This window comes from Saimiri boliviensis, chromosome 14 (assembly GCF_048565385.1).
Source record: "Saimiri boliviensis isolate mSaiBol1 chromosome 14, mSaiBol1.pri, whole genome shotgun sequence".
In the NCBI taxonomy this organism is placed as follows: domain Eukaryota; kingdom Metazoa; phylum Chordata; class Mammalia; order Primates; family Cebidae; genus Saimiri; species Saimiri boliviensis.
The window spans coordinates 46,503,930-46,522,604 of record NC_133462.1 but is presented as its reverse complement, the minus strand read 5'-3'; the positions used below and the strand labels follow the sequence as shown (position 1 = coordinate 46,522,604).

The 18,675-nt window shown below is 42.8% G+C and overlaps 1 protein-coding gene across 3 annotated transcripts in view; it reads left to right on the top strand.

Annotated features, from left to right (window-relative positions):
- RHEX (regulator of hemoglobinization and erythroid cell expansion) overlaps window positions 1–18,309 on the top strand; it is a 43,189-nt gene extending 24,880 nt beyond the window's left edge. For 2 of the 3 annotated variants that reach the window (XM_010348986.3, XM_003938341.4), the window contains exons 2-6: window positions 13,574–13,683; window positions 13,924–14,024; window positions 15,496–15,636; window positions 16,973–17,034; window positions 17,587–18,309. In XM_010348986.3, coding sequence (XP_010347288.1) covers window positions 13,655–13,683; window positions 13,924–14,024; window positions 15,496–15,636; window positions 16,973–17,034; window positions 17,587–17,787 — 534 coding nt within the window. In that variant the 5' untranslated portion in view covers window positions 13,574–13,654 and the 3' untranslated portion in view covers window positions 17,788–18,309. Of the gene's footprint in view, window positions 1–8,745; window positions 10,201–13,573; window positions 13,684–13,923; window positions 14,025–15,495; window positions 15,637–16,972; window positions 17,035–17,586 lie in introns of those variants that run through there. The other variant, XM_074384914.1, reaches the window with a different exon arrangement.
- Window positions 18,310–18,675: the final 366 nt, after the last annotated feature.

Below are 18,675 nucleotides of genomic sequence, written 5' to 3'. Positions count from 1 at the left end.
GCCAGTACAGTGCTCCATCAATAACAGCTGTGAATTTCTTTTTAAGTCAAATGGGAACCAGATCTCAGAGAATATCTCTCCTAGAAACACCCCATAGGAATGTTTTCCCTGAGGTTTGTTCTGAGCAGCAAAGGGCTAGTGTATGTGAAGGGAAGAGAGCCAGGCTGGAAGTTTTAAAATTTTATGAATGGAGGTTGGAGAATGTGCACAATAAAAAATAAAAATAAAAAAATAATAAAAAATAATAAAAAAAGTCATGCGAACATCTGGATAAGGAAAAGCCAATAACGGCACAAAACAGAAACGGTTGACCCTCGTATACACCTTACTATCTCCAGGGACTATTCAGAGTTTTACACAGATTGGCCCATTTCATCCTCACAACCCTGAAGACGTAGATGCTACCAAGAGCCTTATTTTCCAGTTGAAGAAACTGAGGCACCAAGGTGTTAAGGAACTTGACTGAATCAGTGAAAGAAATCTCTTCCGGAGAATTTCATTACTGAAGAGTTAGACCAGGCCTTTCTCCGTCTCTCCAACCTGGCTCAGACAATGCAGTGCTGGGAGGGAAGTTTCAGGTACTCAAGGAAGGCTTGTTGATTGGCTGACCGTGCTTCTCGCTCTGCGTGCTGATGTATTTTGTGAGCTTTGGCAATTCTACCCAGTTTAATGCCTTGAGTAGGATCTGTTACATAACTGGTGGAACCCAACGCAAAATGAAAATCTGGGGTCTGTTTCTAAAAAATTGTTACAAATTTGAAATGACAGCCACAAAGCATTAGGCCAATCGTGGGGCCCTTGTGAGCACAGGGCCCTTCTAGGCTGCACGGGTTCAAAGTCCATGAAGCCAGCACTGGCCCTGAATCCTGACAAGGAGGAGGGAACGGTACTAGAAGATTCCATGGTCTCGTGTAGCCCTCCTAATAATTCTGAGCCCCTCCCAGGTTGGAGAGATGGAGAAAGGCCTGGTTTAACTCTTCTGTGCTAAAGTTCTCCAGAAGAGTCTTCTTTCACTGATTCAGTGAAGTCCCTTGACACCTTGGTGCCTCAGTTTCTTCAACTGGAAAATAAGTCAAATAAAGAGACATTTGACTGCCCAATTGAAGGAGGAGAAAACTGAGACTCTGAGACATTAAGTGACTTCCTCAAGGTTAAACAACATTTATTATATGCAAATTGATTTAATGACAATGTGTACAGCGTGCTACACATTTTTCCACCCCATCCTCACAGTGTCTCTAAGTACTATGCTATGAACTGTGGAGTGTAATGTATGCAGTCCCAGCCAACAAAGTGCATAATCTGTAGAAGGTGCCTAGTTTCCCTAAAATTTAGTAGGCCAATCGATGAAACAGAATAATTTGACCCCTTCTAATTCATCTGGAGCTTTGTGGGAACTAGCAAAAGAAATCCATGAATACTGCTTGAGTAGCTTGCAATTTTTTGTGTTCTTGCTGATTTAGACTTGGAACTAGGTTGCATCCACATTGCATTCATCTCTAGTAGTTTCCTGTAAAACTGCTTTCCCCAAAATTACGAATTAGAAACTCTGGATGACTTGCTTTCCTGCTAGAAATTGGCAGTGCTTGCACCTAGAAATAAGTGTGACTAGAGAAGTGGCTTATCTGGTTGAGACTTGATTGCTCTTTCTGGTGAATCTAAATCTCGCTTTATAGTCCATTTAAGAAAAATTCTAAAATAACAAAATGTCAGAACTAAACTGAATTAGCCCACCACTCTCATTTTATAGACAGGAGAACGGAGGCTCAGGGACAGGAAATGATGTGCCCGAGGAATGTACAAAGTTGTTGAGCTGGAATGTTCATCTAGGCTCTCGTGCCATATTCCAGTTGAGCTCGAGCCTCCTAACCACCTGGGATAAGGCCCCTGACATGGTGACCAGAGCCGAAGAGAATCCAGGAAAGATTCATCTGATACAAGGATGAAGGCGATCCTGTAACCCTCTGTTATCCCCTTCCCATGGTATTTGGTATTTCCCCATTCCTCCCTTCCCTCAACCTGGCATTTTGGCCTTCTCTATTCCTTGGTGAGTGACTCACTGACAGTCATAGAAACAGACCAGAGACTTCCCAGGACCCCATGGTTTGGTACATTGGGTTGCTCCCACTTCAAAATTATGAGTGAGCCCAGTGTTCTTACAGGCCTTATGAAAATGGGTGTGTTTATAAATTTAAGATAATTTTGAGTTGAATTTTCTGGTCCAAGAATTAGCCCTTGGTTACCTATATATGCCAGGCCCTCTACCAAGCATTTCCTTTTTTAAAATATCTTTTTGTGGAGAATGGGGTCTCACTATGTTGCCCAGGCTTGTCTGAAACTCCTGAGCTCAAGCCGTCCTCCCACCCCCGCCTTTCTAATTGCTCGGATTACAGATGTGGGCCACCACACTCGGCCAGCATTTTCAATACTGAACACAGTGTGTTGAAGGCTCTGGCCTCAAACCACCTGCGTCTGAATTCTATCCCCTCCACGGGGATTAGAACCTGGTTTTCTCCTGTGTAAAACAGGGACAACAATAGCATCTACCTCAAAGGTTGTTATTCTGAGGATTAAATAAGATAATTGATGCAAAATGTTTTTTATGATACTGGCATGTACACAGTAAACACAAGACATGTATGAATTAAAAACATGAAACAGGCTGGGCATGGTAATCCCAGCACTTTGGGAGGCTGAGACAGGAAGCTTGCTTGAACTCAGGAGTTTGAGACCAGCCTGGGCAACATGGCAAGACCCTGTCTCTACAAAATTTAACAACTAGCCAGGCATGGTGGTGTGCATGGTCCCAACTGCTCGGGAGGCTGAGGCAAGAGGATTGCTTGAGCTCAGGAGGTTGAGGCTGCACTGAGCTGTGCTTGCACCACTGGACATACCAGCCTGGGTCACAGAGCAAGACCCTGACTCAAAAAAAAAAAAAAAAAAAATGGCCACAAAGCAGGTCCCTGAAGCTGGGGAAGTAGAACAACTAAAGTAAATCATATACATTTCTGTTGCATGAGGCATAGAGACAAGCTCTGTTGAGAATTAACTCCCAAGAACAGTTTTTATATTTTATTTTCACATTGAAAATGAGTCAGATTTGCTTTAGCCTCAAAGAGCACGAGTTGCACTTTTTTTTATTTTTTTTTTGCCTAAACTGGAAATGGGTTAAAAAAAATTTTGTAGAGTTGGGATCTCACTATGTTGCTCAGGTTGGTCTCAAACTCCTGAGCTCGAGTGACCCTCCCGCCTTGGCCTCCCGAAGTGCTGGGATTACAGGTATGAGCCACCATGCCTGGTCTTCTGTTCGTTTTTTTACAAATTGTGATTATATTTTATACAGCTAAATACAACTGCATTGTGTATTCCTTCTCCAGATGAACTCTTCCTACATGTAATTTTCAACGGCCAGATGGTTTTCTATTCTATGCCACAGCCCTCATTTCTTCCGTTGGTTTTTTTCTTTTGATTGCTTCCCATCTTTCACTTTTATAATGAAGCTCTGCAGAGCTCTTTTACATAACAGTGTTGATCTGTTCTGGATTGTTTGTAAATTGTCTGCCCTGCACTCTTTACCCATTTACTATTTGAGGGCCCTAGTGATTTTTGTTGTTGTTGTTGTTGTTTATAACAATTTATGTAAACCAAAGATGCAAAATCTTTAAAATTGTGGTTTGCCATACTTGTTTTGTTTTTTTGTTTTGTCTGTTTACCTTTAAATTTTGTTAACATATGAAGTTCTAATAGTTTAGAGCCAAATCTATTTTCATATCTTTCTTTGTGATTTCTTCCATTACATATAAACTGAGAACGTTTTCTCTCATCTGAGGATTTAATAAACATTGTTAAATATAGTGATATTCAATCCTACTTTCTTCTAATTATAATGGCTTGGCTTTAAAATATTTACCTCTTTCATCCGTTTGGAATTCATTTTGCTATCTAGGGTCTGGATCTAAGTTACTTTCTTTTTCGTTACAGGTAGCTAAAGGATTGTCTTGTAGGTAACATTTGTTAAATAATGATTGCCTTTCCTCCACTTGCTTTGTAAATTACTCTTATAACATTTATTGTACACACTAGCATATTTTTTTCAAGTCTGCACTTCTCTTAAAAAGTTGTAGTCAGAAATCTACCTTACCACAATCCCTTTCTTTATTTTTAAGATGGAGTCTCGCTCTATCGTGCAGTCTGCAGTGCAGTGGCATGGTCTCAGCTCACTGCAACTTCCACCTCCAAGGTTCAAGCGATTCTCCTGTCTCAGCCTCCCGAGTAGCTGGGATTACAGGTGCCCACCACCTTGCCCAGATAATTTTTATATTTTTTTTAGTAGAGATGGGGTTTCACCATGTTGGTCAGGCTGGTCTCGAACTCCTGACCTCAGGTGATCTGCCCACCTCAGCCTCCCAAAGTCCTGGGATTACAGGCGTGAGCCACCATGCCAGGCCCACAATTCCTTTTCAAACATTTCCACTCTTTTTGATTGTTCTTATGCTTTTCCAGACAAATTTAACAATAACGTTGTTATGAAAAACTCACCATAATTATTATTAGAATTATTTTAAGCCAATAAATTAACTTTAAAAGTGATTTTTGTGTGTGTGTGAAATAGTATCTCATGGTGGTTTTGATGTGCATTTCTCTAGTGAAATGCAACTGAGGTTCAGCATTTTTCTTTTTTTCTTTTATTATTTTTATTTTTTTGTAAGAAAAAGAATAAAGAAGAGAAAGAAAGAGAAAGAGGAAGAGGGAGAGAGAATGGGGGTATTGCTTTATTGCCCGGGCTAGAATGCAGTCTAAATATGGGTATGCCTATAATTGTCCTTAATAATGGAGATATAAAAGAAAATGAGGGAAGAGAATAACAAACAAGGAGCCAACCAACATTTCGTTTAAACTTCTAAGTTGATATGATGTGGTACTGATCTACGTATTCCTGTATTGGATGAGTATATATTTAGGATCTTTAGCTCTGCTTGTTGTTGCATTGATCCTTTTATCATTATATAATGTCCTTCTTTGCTTCTTTTGATCTTTGTTGCTTAATTTTAACTTCTGCTTTTTATTTATTTATTTTAGCTCTCTGTTTGGTTGGTAAATCCTTCTCCATCTCTTGTTTTAAATCTTTGTATATCCTTGAATGTGCGATGGGTCTGGATGCAGCATACTGATGGGTTTTAGTTTTTTACTCAAATTGCCTGTCTGTCTTTGGATGGGGGATTTAGTCAATTTAAATTTAGAATCAATAATAATATATGTGAGTTTAATACTGCCAGTTAATATTAGCTGGCTATTTTGCCCATTAGTTGATGTAAATTCTTCATTTTATTGATGCTCTTTTTGGTATTTTTTTAGAAAGGCTGATACTGTTTGTTCCTTTCTATGTGTAGTGGTTCTTTCAGAAGCTCTTGTAAAGCAGGTCTGGTGGTGATGAAATCTCTGAGTGCTTGCTTATTCACAAAAAACTTTATTTTTCCTTCACTTGTGAAGCTTAGTTTGGCTGGATGTGAAATTCTGGGTTGAAAGTTCTTTTCTTTAAGGATGTCGAATATTGGTCCCCACTCTCTTCTGGCTTGTAGGGTTTCTGCTGAGAGATCTGCTGTAAGTCTGATAGGCTTCCCTTTGTGGGTAACCTGACCTTTCTCTCTGGCTGCCCTTAGTATTTTCTTCTTCATTTCAACCCTGGTGAATCTGACGATTATGTGCCTTGGAGTTGCTCTTCTTGAGGAATATCTCTGTGGTGTTCTCTGTATTACCTGGAGTTGAATATTATCCTGCCTTACTAGATTGGGAAAATTTTCCTGAATAATGTCCTGAAGCGTATTTTCCAGCTTGGATTCATTCTCTTCCTCACTTTCAGGTACACCTATCAAGTGTAGATTAGGTCTTTTCACATAGTCCCATATTTCTTGGAGACTTTGCTCGTTCCTTTTTATCTTTTTTTCTCTAATCTTGTCTTCTTGTTTTATTTCATTGAGTTGGTCTTCGACCTCTGATATCCTTTCTTCTGCTTGATCAATTCGGCTGTTAAAACTTGTGCATACTTCACGAAGTTCTCGTATTGTGTTTTTCAGCTCCATCAATTCACTTATATTCCTCTCTAAATTGTGTATTCTTTTTAACATTTCGTCAAATCTTTTTTCAAAGTTCTTAGTTTCTTTGGATTGGTTTAAAACAAGTTCTTTTAATTCACAGAAGTTTCTCATTATCCACATTTTGAAGGCTGCTTCTGTAATTGGAACACACTCGTTCTCCATCAAGCCTTGTTCCGTTGCTGATGAGGAACTGTGATCCCCCGTTGAGGAAGAGGCGTTCTGACTTGGGTATTCTCAGCCTTTTTTGGCTGTTTTCTTCCCTTCGTTATAAATTTATCCATCTGTGGTCTTTGTATTTACCGTCTTTGTAATTGGTTTTCTGAGTGGACGTCTGACTTATTGATTCTCAGCGCCGAAATCTGAGCAACCCACTGCGCCGACTAAATCAGCGGCGTTAAGATTGGTGGTGCTTTTCTGACTCTGCACCAAGAACCGACGCTCCGAGGCGCTGGCAAAACCGCCTCGCCAGTCACAAGAGTCGCGCTGGCGACCCGTGGGGCTCCTCCGCTGGGAATGTCCTGGTGCGTGAGCAACAAGAATTCATGTGAAGGTGTGGCGTCCTCTTGTTCTTTGCGCTTTCACTGGGAGCTACAATCCCGAGCTGCTAGTGATCAGCCATCTTGGATCTCTTAAAAGTGATTTTTAAGTGTTCTAGCTTCTCTGTCTGAATAGCATCTTTTTATGAGTTTAAGTCTTTTATGTCTTTCAATAAATTTTTATTTTCTTCAAAATAATTTTCTTATAATAAATATTATTTTTAGATATTTCTATTTTTGTGGTTACTAAATCACATATTTTCCCCCATTCTATTTTATGTCTTATTGCTAGTATAACAGTAAGAATTGCTGATAATTTTAGAATATTTTTTATATCTACAGGACTTTAATGAGCAATCTCATTAATTCCGCTAGTTTTGCAATGAATTCTTTTGGGATTTCTAGGTATAAAATCACATATTTTGCAAATAAAAATAAATTTGATTTCTCCTTGCCCAAAACGATACTTTCATTTAGTTAATGTAGCAGCTGGCAGCTCAGGCTCCAGCACCAGCCTGCCTGAGCACAAAGCCCGGTGAACCCTTTTTGTCATTTTAAGCATAGTAGGGAACCTTTCTGTGTCTTGGTTTTGTCTACTGTTAATTAAAAAATAATAATAGTACCTACCTCCTGGGGAAGTTGTAAGAATTGGGTGAGTTAATGTATATGAAAGTGTCTGCCACATAAAACATGCTCAGTAAATATCCAACACCCTTATTAGTATTAGAGATTGGAGGAACTTTCAATGTCTAGAAATTAAAACTTCTAGTACTCATCTCAGATAAGGCTTGCAGCATTTATCCTTGCTCTCAGATAATTTACCACTTTGTAAGATACTGATTATTGGTGCAGTAATCAATACTGCACCAACTTATTATTCTTTGTTATAGTAAAAAACAATCCTCATTTAAAAATCAGTAATGAGCATTCAGTTTATCCAGTGTTTTTTGGCACTTTACCAAGATCATCATTTACAAAATTTGATCTATCAGTGTTGTATTTGTATTATATAAAAGACAGTTTCCTGACATGATTGGGATTTAGGATTTTGACTCAGTTGGTTTATGAGACATGAGTTTTCCAGCTGGCAACACGGATAACTTTTCAATCTTCCCAAGTCTTAGTTTCCTCATCTGTGAAATAAATGGTGGTAATGTCCGTTTTTGCAGAGCGAGACGATTAAAGCACATGGAAAATACTCAGTGTTAGTTTCCATCTTTGTAATAATCAATTACCTGAATATTTTGGGCTAACTTCTTGATATTACCATATATATATCTCTGTATTCATAAATGAGATGAACCTGAGAGTTTCTGTCTTCCTGTGCCCTGTATTGGCTTGTAGAATGATAATTATGTGTTCCTTAAAAGTTTGAAACTACTCATCTGTCAAACCGTTGAGACAGGTTTTGGAGAGATAACTCTGATTGTGCTTCTAATTTCTTTCTTTCTTTCTTCCTTTTTTCTCTCTTTTCTTTTCTTTTTAATAGAGATGGGGTCTTGTTATGTTGCCCAGGCTGGTCTGCAACTCCTGGGCTCAAGCTATTCAACCGCCTCAGCCTCCCAAAGTGCTGGGATTACAAATGTGAGCCGCTGTGCCCAGCCAATGCTTTTAATTTCTAAATAATAATAGCTTGTGCTCATTGGATGCTTATTCTTATGTCCCAAAAGTTGTAATAACTATTTTACATATCTCATCTAATTTCATCCTCAGAAGTAGTTATCATTTATATTTGTCTTATCTAATCCTGAAATTATATTGTTCCCATCTTACATATTTAAAGACTGAGGCTTTGAGAGGTTAAATAACCTGGCCATACTCATGCAGAGAATGAGCTGGGATTTGAATCCAAGCAGTCTGACTCTAAGTTCTTTGCCTTTAGTGGCTAGATACCACCCTGCTTCCAAAAGTTATTTCTTGTTATTTTGGTTTGCTTTTGGTCTAAATTTTCTGTGCCATATGGAATCAATTTTGTTAATTTATCTTTTTCTAGAAAATGATCAATTTTACTGAGATTTCATCCAAAAAAAAAAGTATAGTCTAACAATTTTTAAAATCTCTTCTTTTTTCTTTTTTTGGTAATTTTTGTTGAAAAATTTTAATCCCTTCTGTTTCTGAGATTAATATTCCCTATATTATTAATTGGTTTGTGTTTTCTCCTTTTCTTGATTATTTGAAATTGCATATTAAATTGGGGGAGAAAGTCTAGTAATGTGGAAGAGGCTGGATGCTACAAAACCGAAATAAAGATTTTTTTTGTTTTTAAATTTTCCATTTCCATCCAGCTTTGCTTTCTTTTCGCCTTATCCCACTCCAGCCTTTAAAGAGCCTTACAAGTAATTTGCCAAGTTCCCTATTTCTCCAGGGCCTAGAGAGGACATCTCCCTATCCAAAGTCACACCATTAGCAAGTGACAGAGCCAGGAGAAGGCAGGCCCCCAGCTTCCTTCTTTCCCCTCCTTTTGTTCTCTTTCCATTATATCTTAGCTAATGTCAAAAACAACAAATTAACAGAAACAGCAAAGAAAGCTTACAGCTACTTCATTTGAAAAGATTGATAAAGTCAGCTGACAATGTTGATTATAATTACTCTAACCCATACAATTTCTCATAGAAATCATCTTCTATTGTGATCATGTTTTAAACCGTTCTTTCTAGAATAAACCTATGCAAAGAAAGCGTGGTGTCTGGCAGGAAAGTGGAATCTTTTCATTATCCCTCTTGATGTTACACTGTACCTGTTGGAAAGACCATGAGAAAGTTCCTGTATCAGTGAAAGAGGGAAACTTAATAAAATGGAATCCAGCCTTACCTACAAGTCTGAAACAAACAGAAGAAATGCTTTTAGCACTGGGATGTAATGGGGTCTTTTCTGTTGGGGGAGGAGAAATAGGGTTTTACTCTGTCACCCAGGCTCTTCTCAAACTCCTAGTAGTGATCCTCACTCTCCCAAAGTGCTGGGATTACAAGCATGAGCCACCGTGCCCGGCCTGATGTTTGGTTTTGAGGTGCTTGGAAGGGCACTACATTAGTGTGGGGTCTGGGTGTCAAAATTCAACACAGTGGAAGAGGACAGGACCATCCCTACCTCAAGGATGGAACGAGGCATACCACACTCACATAGTCCACGCACTTTTTCTCAACATAATTACCTTAAATTGCCCATTTCCTGGTTATTTGGTGGGGGTGTGTGTGTGTGTGTGTGTGTGTGTGTGTGTACAAATGAGCAGATGTCTCTGCTGATTGTCTGATCAGCAATCTGTAATTAGACCCCAAGGAACAACCTGCTCGTTGTGGTTGGGGCCACTAGCCGGTTAAATAATGACATCTGTCATAATTTTCATACGTCATCCTGTCCTGGGTCTTATCTCCAAACTGCACTCAGAACAAACGCCTACGTTTTCTAAAACAGACCAATCCAGTTTGTAATAGTTGTAGTCCCCATCATGGTGGAGGATTTTAGGGTTGAACAATATCTAATAACTACTGAGTGCCTCCTCTGTGCCTGGAATCGTATAAAGGTCTTTACAAACAGTGTGAGTCACTGAGCCCGTGCAAGAACTCTGTGAGGTAGGAAACTATTCTTCTTCTCATTTTATAGATACAGAAATTATTATACTGAGACACTGAGTTCAATAATTCACATCTGGAAGGGAACAGAACTGAAATTACTATTTAAGACTGTTGCTCGTCCATACTATTTACTCTTTTCATTTGGACTGGCTGCTGTGTGTCATTTGGCTGCTAAGGGAGACAAGGTCTTACTCTGACACCCAGGCTCTTCTCAAACTCCCGGCCTCAGTGATCCATCCACCTTGCTCTCCCAAAGTATATGCCCTGAGTGTGTGCTCAGAATATATTAAAATGTGGAAAAAAGTGTAGACAATCTAGTTTTGTATAAGGGGAGCCAAATTAAGATAATAATCTTAAAATAATGAAACATTTATAAAATTCAGTGATTCTCAACTAGGAGCAAACCCTCCTACCTCAGGGAGCCTTTGGAAATGTGTGGGGTCATTTAGGGTGCTTTTGGCTGTTATATTGGCCTGTTACACTGGGGGGGGGGTCATTCAGGGGGCTCCATGACCTACCATCTGCAAAACAATTTTAGACAATAGGGACTCCTTGTCTGGCTCCAAATGTCAGATACTACTGAGAAACACTGATCAAGTGCAATGGTAGGAATTTGAAATGATACTGTAAAACTCAAAGGTGGCAAACTTAAATGCCTTTAGGGATTAGTCAGGAAGTGATGATCATGTCCCATTTTAGGGGCATAAAATTCAAATCGCTAAAGCACTTCATCAAGCAAAAATTAGGTGTCAAATGTGGCCTGTGGATCGCCAGGTTTGAGCCTTTTAATGAGGGTTTTTCTGACTAAAAAACATGTTTATGATATATTAAGAGAAAAAAAGCTAATAATCTCTATGATTCCCTGTTTTAAAGACATTGTCTCTGTGTATACACATATCCGCATATATGTATACACTTATATTCATGAAAATATTTAGAAAATTTTCTGGAAGGATATGGATAAGATTTGGGATGGGTTTTTCTTGGATACAGTATCTCACTCCATCACCCAGACTGGAGTGGAGCAGTATGATCACGGCTCACCGCAGCCTCAACCTGGACTCGGGTGATCCTCCCACCTCGGCCATCCAAGTAGCTGGGACTATAGGCATGTGCCAGGCAAGCCCAGCTAACTTTTTTGTATCTTTTGTAGAGATGGGGTCTTGCTACTTTACCCTGGCTGGTCTTGACCTCCTGGACTCAAACAATCCACCCGCCTCAGCATCCCAAAGTGCTGGGGTTATAGTTGTGAGCCGCTGCGCCTGGCAAAATTTGGGGTGATTTTCTAAAACGCTTTCCTCATTCATATTTTTAATTCTTTGACTACAAATGTCTGCTAGTTGTGTACTTTTGAATAAATAAAGTAGAAGAGGAGCCTTAAAAACTTAAAAGCTTTGAGTGTAGTATTAGAATACAGCCCAGGCGACCTACTGGCCACCCCCCTCAAGGGCAGAATTGTGTCTGTGATTAAGTGTCCCGACCTGCAGGACGACAACAAGGGCCCGAAGGGAGGGAGTGGGGATGGATGGGCAGGAGACGCGAGAAATGGAGACAAGACAGGAGTCTGATCAAGTCTCTTTTATTGTTGCTGAGCTCACAGCTTAAATAGACCAGGCAGGGAGGCGGGGCAAAGGAAGCTTGCAATTGAAAAATTCCGGCCTGGTGTGCCTCGTGCCGCTACCAGCCTCGTGCCGCCTCGTGCCGTCCACGGGCTGGACCTGAATCATCAGGACTTGAGCCTTCCACAAGTGGCACCTGGGCTCTCTTGGCCCCAGGATTTGGCCTGCTGCTCACAGCTTCCCACAAGCGGCACCTGGGCTCTCTTGGCCCCAGGATTTGGCCTGTGCCGCTCCCCACAATTAAGGACAAATGAGACATTCAATATCAACAGTCGACACCATTGTTGCTTTCTCAAACACGCTGGTCTAGCTTCTAGTCCCTTTCCACACTTTTCATTTCTACTGTACATACAATACTGTAAAGCTCTTCTGGTAAAACCCAGCCTTCCTTGTGCAGCTGTCCTGAGAGGGATCTTGAAGAGCCTGAGATGAGGCTTGAGCAATCAGGATCTGTGCTGAATTTTATCTTAGGGGGTCTTATCCAACATTAAATAAGAGCAGGACATTTTCAGTACAGCTCTGCCCCTTTTTCAATCAAGTCACCAAAACCTTCAAGATCATTGTTTTTTCTGAAAAATCCCCGTTTTGCTTTATTGCAATCATGTCTGTGTTTTCTTTCCAGTGTGTTGGCTCCACACTTTTTATTTTGTGCACAAGTTCCCCCGCACCCCCCCTTTTTTTTTGAGACAGGGTCTTGCTCTGTTATCCAGGCTGGAGTGCAGTGGCACCATCTCAGTTCACTGAAGTCTCAGCCTCCTGGGCTCAATCGATCCTCCCACCTCAGCCTCCTGAGTAGCTGGGACCACAGGCAAAAGCCACCACACCTGGCTAATTTTTGTATTTTTAGTAGAGACAAGGCTTACTATGTTGCCCAGGCTGGTCAGGAACTCCTAGGCTCAAGTGATCTGCCCACTTCGGCCTCCAAAAGTGCTGGGATTACAGGGGCAAGCCGTCCTGCCTGGCCGAGTCACTTCGGGCTGAGCTTCCTTTGTGGAGTTTGCTGATCACTCGGCAATACTGGATTTTCTATCCATTTGTCTAAGGACTCTGGGGAGGTGAGAAACAGGAAATTTACTGGAGTCTTTTCTGGCTTGCTGCCTGGGTCGGTCCCCAGGGTCCCTCCTTCATGTCTCCCTGCAGCCCTCCTTACCAGCAGCTAGTCACAGCTCTCCTACAGAAAGAACCCAGAAGTCCTGCTGCTAACAAGGTGACATGTGGTGCTTCTTGGCACTGCAGGGGTGGGTGCAGGGAGGAATGGAGAGAGGGCTCCAGCATAGACAGGAAACAGAATTCTCCCATCTAGAAAACCGCTGCTTTTCACCCCCAGCCTACCCCTTTCACATGCTGAAGCTATACCAAATGAGGAACTCATGTCTGGATTCTGAATCCACTTTTATAAACCAAATTAAACAGAAATCTCTGGGAGTGAAAATGTTAAGTGTACTTTGCTCATTAAGGCCCTTTAGGAGAAGCGTCTAGAATGTATCCTGCGGGAAAGTGGGGACTGATGCAAGTATGATGAGTAAATTGGGCATGTGTCCCAGTGTCGGACCTCCCTCCAAAGAAGTCATTCCCAAAGGTTAGCTCCTTGCCACTGCATTTGAAGGGTGTTGGATAGGCGGTGCTATTTTCTCTCCTGAGATTTCCAAGTGGCAAACCCCTGCAGCCCTGGAGAGTTGGGGAGGGCGAACCCTGAACCCTCCCTCCCCTTTGGAATGCCCAAATGTCACTCAAAAACCTACCTCTTGCAGATCTCCAGGAGAACCCTGCCGGTGGCACTGCTGAGAGACAAGGTCCCAGGGTGGTTCCTGAAAGTGCCTGAGCCCCAACTTATGAGCAAGGAGCTTGTCATGCTGACAAAGTGAGTGAGCCCAGGAAAAGCAGGAGCAGGGTTCCCTCCAGGCTGATTGGCAGAGCTGGCTTCCAAGCACACATACCACCCTTCCGGGCTGTCCCAGCCTTAACGTCCGGAAAGGCAAAGGGACCTACCCTGGGATGCGCAGCAATGCCAGATGTCTGCCTCCAGTGGGGACAGGAGAGATTTGCAGTTGCAGTCACGACCCTGCAGTCTCTGACTTTGCCCCTTTTCCTTTCCCAACAGAGTCATGGAGCTCTGGCACGGCTTAGTGATCGCGGCGGTGTCCTTCTTCCTGCAGGCCTGCCTCCTGGTCGCCTTCAACTACCTGCTCAGCAGGCACATGGGTAACCGGCCCAGTGTCCTCTTCCCTCCTGGTCACTCTCAGAGCCTGCAGCAGGACAGGACCCCTTTGGAATGGCCAAATGTCACTCAAAAACCTACCAGAGGACCCTCCAACCAAATCCTTTCCCCCTTTCATCCCCCACCCCAACTGTAACTGGGTAATCCCCACTCTGACCTCACCTTTTATCCGGTGATTTCTGGCTGGAAGTGACCACCCACATGCTTCCACTACCCAGACCTTCCGCCTAGACACAGCTTCTGCAACGCCTGTGAGGAAATGTCCGTGTCACCTGGGTCTAATTAATTTTCTTCATCACTGCCAAGGGACTGAACATGAAGAAATGGCCTTGAATTACAACAGAAGGCAATATGGTTGGACTCAGAAATTAGTTTAAATTCTTGAACTGACTTACAATAGAAGGAAGTGAATCTCGGTCCTGGAAAGGCATTTCAATTAGGGAAAATAAAATAATACTGCTTAGTGGTGCTAAGAGAAAGGATCGGGCAAGATGATGTTTTGAGGGTCTTCCTAGTTAAGTCTAGCTTTATTCATTCCTTTGTTCATTCATTCATTCAACAGATATTTCTTGAGCATCTAAGACACTCTCTGGGCCTAGGCTGTACAATGGGAAACAAAACAAAAGTTCCTACCCTCTGAATCTTTCATTCCACGTGGCAACAAACAAGATAAGCAAGTAAAACATGTGTATGCTAGGTTATGGCAAGTGGTAGGGAGGAAAAATGGAGCAAGGAAGCAGATACGGCTTGGTGGATGCCGGGCAGCCCCGAGATGCTAACCTTTGAGTCTAAACTTACAGGCAGTGAGGAGTGAACTCTACCTGCAACAGGCCTGAAGGAGGACCTTGTTAGGCACACACTAGTAAGAGCAAAGAGGCAGGGCAGCTGGAGCGGGCAGAGAGAAGCAGGAGAAAGTCAGAGAGGAGGGAGGAGGGAGGCCTCGGAGGCTGGGACTTGGCTTTTTCCAAGTGGGGCACAGAGCCGCTAGAGGGTTTTGAGCACAGCAGTGCTGAGATTCGAAGGGATCTTTCTGAAAGGTTTGCCATACTGAGGGCGTGTTCAGCAGGTACTGATTCCAGAGCCAATGTGCCCAACCCAGGCAGCTTCCACTTTTTTTCTTTTGAGATGAAGTCACACTCTTTCCCCCAGGCTGGAGTGCAGTAGTAGCACAATCTCGACTCACTGCAACCTCTGCCTCCCAGGTTCAAGTGATTCTCTTGTCTCAGCCTCCAGAGCAGCTGGGATTACAGGCGCACGTCACCACACCCACCCAGCTCATTTCTGCGTTTTTAGTGGAAATGCATTTTCACCATGTTGACCAGGCTGGTCTCAAACTTCTGACCTCAAGTGATCTGTCCACCTTAGCTTCCCAAAGTGCTGGGATTACAGGGGTAAGCTACTGCCCCCTACTCCCCTGCCAGCTTCCACTTTTGACCCCTGCCCTCTCCTCTCTAGCCCACCAGAGTGAACAGATACTGAAAGCGACCAGGCTCCCGGTCCCCAGGCCCAGCCCTGTCCACCATCATCTACCTGCTGCCAAAGAGATGGAGACTCAGACAGAGATAGATGCCCTAATGTCTGATCCCTGTTACCGGCGTGAGTAAGGGGTTATGGGGAGAACTTGTCTCGGGGCTTGCTTTGCTCTGTCTGGACACCCAGGACCTCCCTGCGGCAACCCTGGGGGCCCAAACCTCTAGCCTGAGGATTCCTTCCATCCTCATAAGGACAGGCCTTGTCATCCTACTTTTTTCAGAAAGGTGTTTTATTCTATTTCATGGGGAAGATCCTGCTGGGTTGGTACGGATCTAACTTCTTTCCTGGGTTTAGTCGTGTGCAAATGATTGCAGGGGCCTTGGGAAATGTCCCTGCTCTTCTCTTTGTATAGCCATGGCATCTTTTCTTCTGCTTGATCGGCTAATGGTGGAGTTAGAATTTCACCTGCCTCTGCCTGCTTCCACCACAGCTGCTGCTAGGTCACGGTTCTCGGCTGGCTCCGGAGCTGGCTCTCCACAGTCCCCAGAGGGACCCTTCTTTGTGATCTTAGATCTGCATGGGTCACTGAGTGTATAAATGTGAGTCTTGCTGCTGGTTCAAGTCTATATCACCCTTCCTCAAGTGAGCCAATAGGTCACTATTCACAGCGGAAATGGCTGCTTTCGCAGCAAGACATCTCCCTGATGGGGGCTCACTCACCAGAGATTACACTTTTTCCACTGGTTTATCTCTTGATTGGTTTAAATTTGCTCTGTCCAGACTTTATCTTTTCAGTTGAGGCATAGCTTCAGTTGCCTGCCTGTGGGGACCCGAGGGAGCCGCTCATATGCATGCAGTGTTTCAGCAGAACAGAGAGGAACTGGCCTTACCCTAACCCCTGGCCCCAAAGCTTCACCAGAGCCTAGCTAGAGTCAGAGATTGTTTAGCTGACAGGGACCTCAGAGACCATTGCTCAACCCTCTTGTCTTTCGGGGAATGAAAACCAGGACACAAAAAGAGATGTGATCGGCCTAGATTTAGTGACAGCTTAGGACTAGGTGTGACTTCTGAGGCCAGAGCTGTTTGCATTGGGCCACATTGTCCCAGCGTGTCCCTCCTAACTTTTCTTTCTGGAAGACAGCCCTTTCCAAGCACAGTCAACCTAGTGTATTTTTTAAAATTAGTTTTGGATGGAGTTGAATGAAGCAGCAGTGCCTGGACTCCTGGACATGTCCCTGCCTATTTTTGGAGACTTTCTCTCCCCCGACTCTTTCCCTATTCTATTTCTCCTTCTTACTCTTTTGGGGCATCTGTATCTCTCTTCCCTATCCCCTTTGTGTTGCTGGCTCTGCCTTTGTCTTTATCTGGTAATAAGACAATTCTTGCTTCCATTGTCTCTATTCTCTCTTAACAACCACTAACTTGCTTTGGAAGAGAAACCACGTCTATTTCTCCCCAGATGACAGCGACACATCCTCAGATCGCTCAGATGGTTCCTGCAGTTCGCCTCCCGTCTGCCAGGTAATGGATGTGCCTAGTGATCACAGACCAACATATGCAGTCTGAGGTTTCTTGCTGTAAAACGCTGAGAACTCAGGTTACACCAGCTATGGAGTGGGAGCCAGAAAGGAGGGCTTCTTGAGTCATTATAGCATCCTTAGGTGAGGGGTCAGGCCTCCACCCACAACCCATATGAGCGTGGATCAGCCAAACAAAGCGGGTCTGAACAGACTATGAAAATGAAAGTGCTAATGGGAAACCTTCTCCCCAAACCCAGTCACTGGCTAAAGTCTGCTCTGAGTCCTGACCTCACTTGAATTGAGTCTCAGCATTTTATCTTCCTGTTGCCTCCACCTGCTCATCTGTAAGCCCGTTCCTTGCAGACAGGTGGAACAAAGTCACTGGTAATCTTCCTCATTGCCCTGGATGGCTCTCAGACACATCTGCTTGGACCCAGATCCTTTTACACCAAGCTGTGGGCAAACCTCTTTGAGTGAGAGTTCAGTCCTGGGGTCTTATTTCCTCCAAACGTGGTAGGGATATTGACCTACATGTCTCTGCTTTTCTCCTAAGGCCACCAACCATGTGGATTACACACAAATCATCTTTTCGGCTCCTGGAGAACTAAAAGATGACTCTGCCCTGGACTATGAGAACATAAAGGAAGTCACAGATTATGTCAATGTCAATCCAAAAAGCCACAAGCCCAATTTCTGGAATTTTGTCAACCCTGCTCTGTCTGAGCCAGTGGAATACAGTCAAGTGGCCTTGTGAATTCCGGATGTTTTTAATGGGGTCCAGTTCTCTATGGAGTCTTACATTTGATTTGTAGAGGAATGCCATTTTCCCCCCTTAAACAAAGCATGGGGCTCCCAAGGCTATGGAGACAGGCCAAAAAGAATGTGGAGAAGAAAACTGACAATACACAGAAGTCCTCAGCACCCATGGACTCCCGGTCTGTACTCAATAAAGGTTGTTCATTCCTCAAAAACCCAAAACAAGGCTTGGGTGGGAAAACAGGCCTATGCCCCGGCAAGAAAGATTCAGATCAGATGGATGTTAGGAGGAACTTTCAGTTAAAATATGAGAACTGTGGAGTCTATCTGCAGAGACAGTGGTGAAGTCTCTCCCCAAGGAAAATTTTAAAAAGTTTAATCAGCTGTGGTTGAGTTCTATTTGGCAAACTCATGGTTAAATGACTTATCTTTGAGCTCTTTAATTATTGGCAATAAACAACTTCTTTAAAAGTTTAAATAAAATAGCAACTACCACCAGTTCCTCTTTTCCTGCTGCCTAACGCCGCAGCTATTCTTGTTTTCAGTGATATATTTTGCTGAGTAATCCTCCTCGGCCCTCAGAACTTTAAACAGTGTATTTACAAAGCCCACCATCAATCAGCCTCTGAATTTGCTGTTTCTTACAAGCCAAAGATGACAAATGGAATTCTCGTAAATAACAACCAGCATCATAATCTCTTATTCCAAGAAAAATCTCCCAAAACTCAATATAATAAAATTCAAGATTCATTCCTGTTTTTTTTTTTTTAAGCAATTAGGAATACAGGGACACTTTCTAACTCAATTATTATCTCAAATCAGGAGATTACATAATATTTAACTGTAAGCTCCTAGACACTATCCTATTAAGTTAGAAACAAAGTAG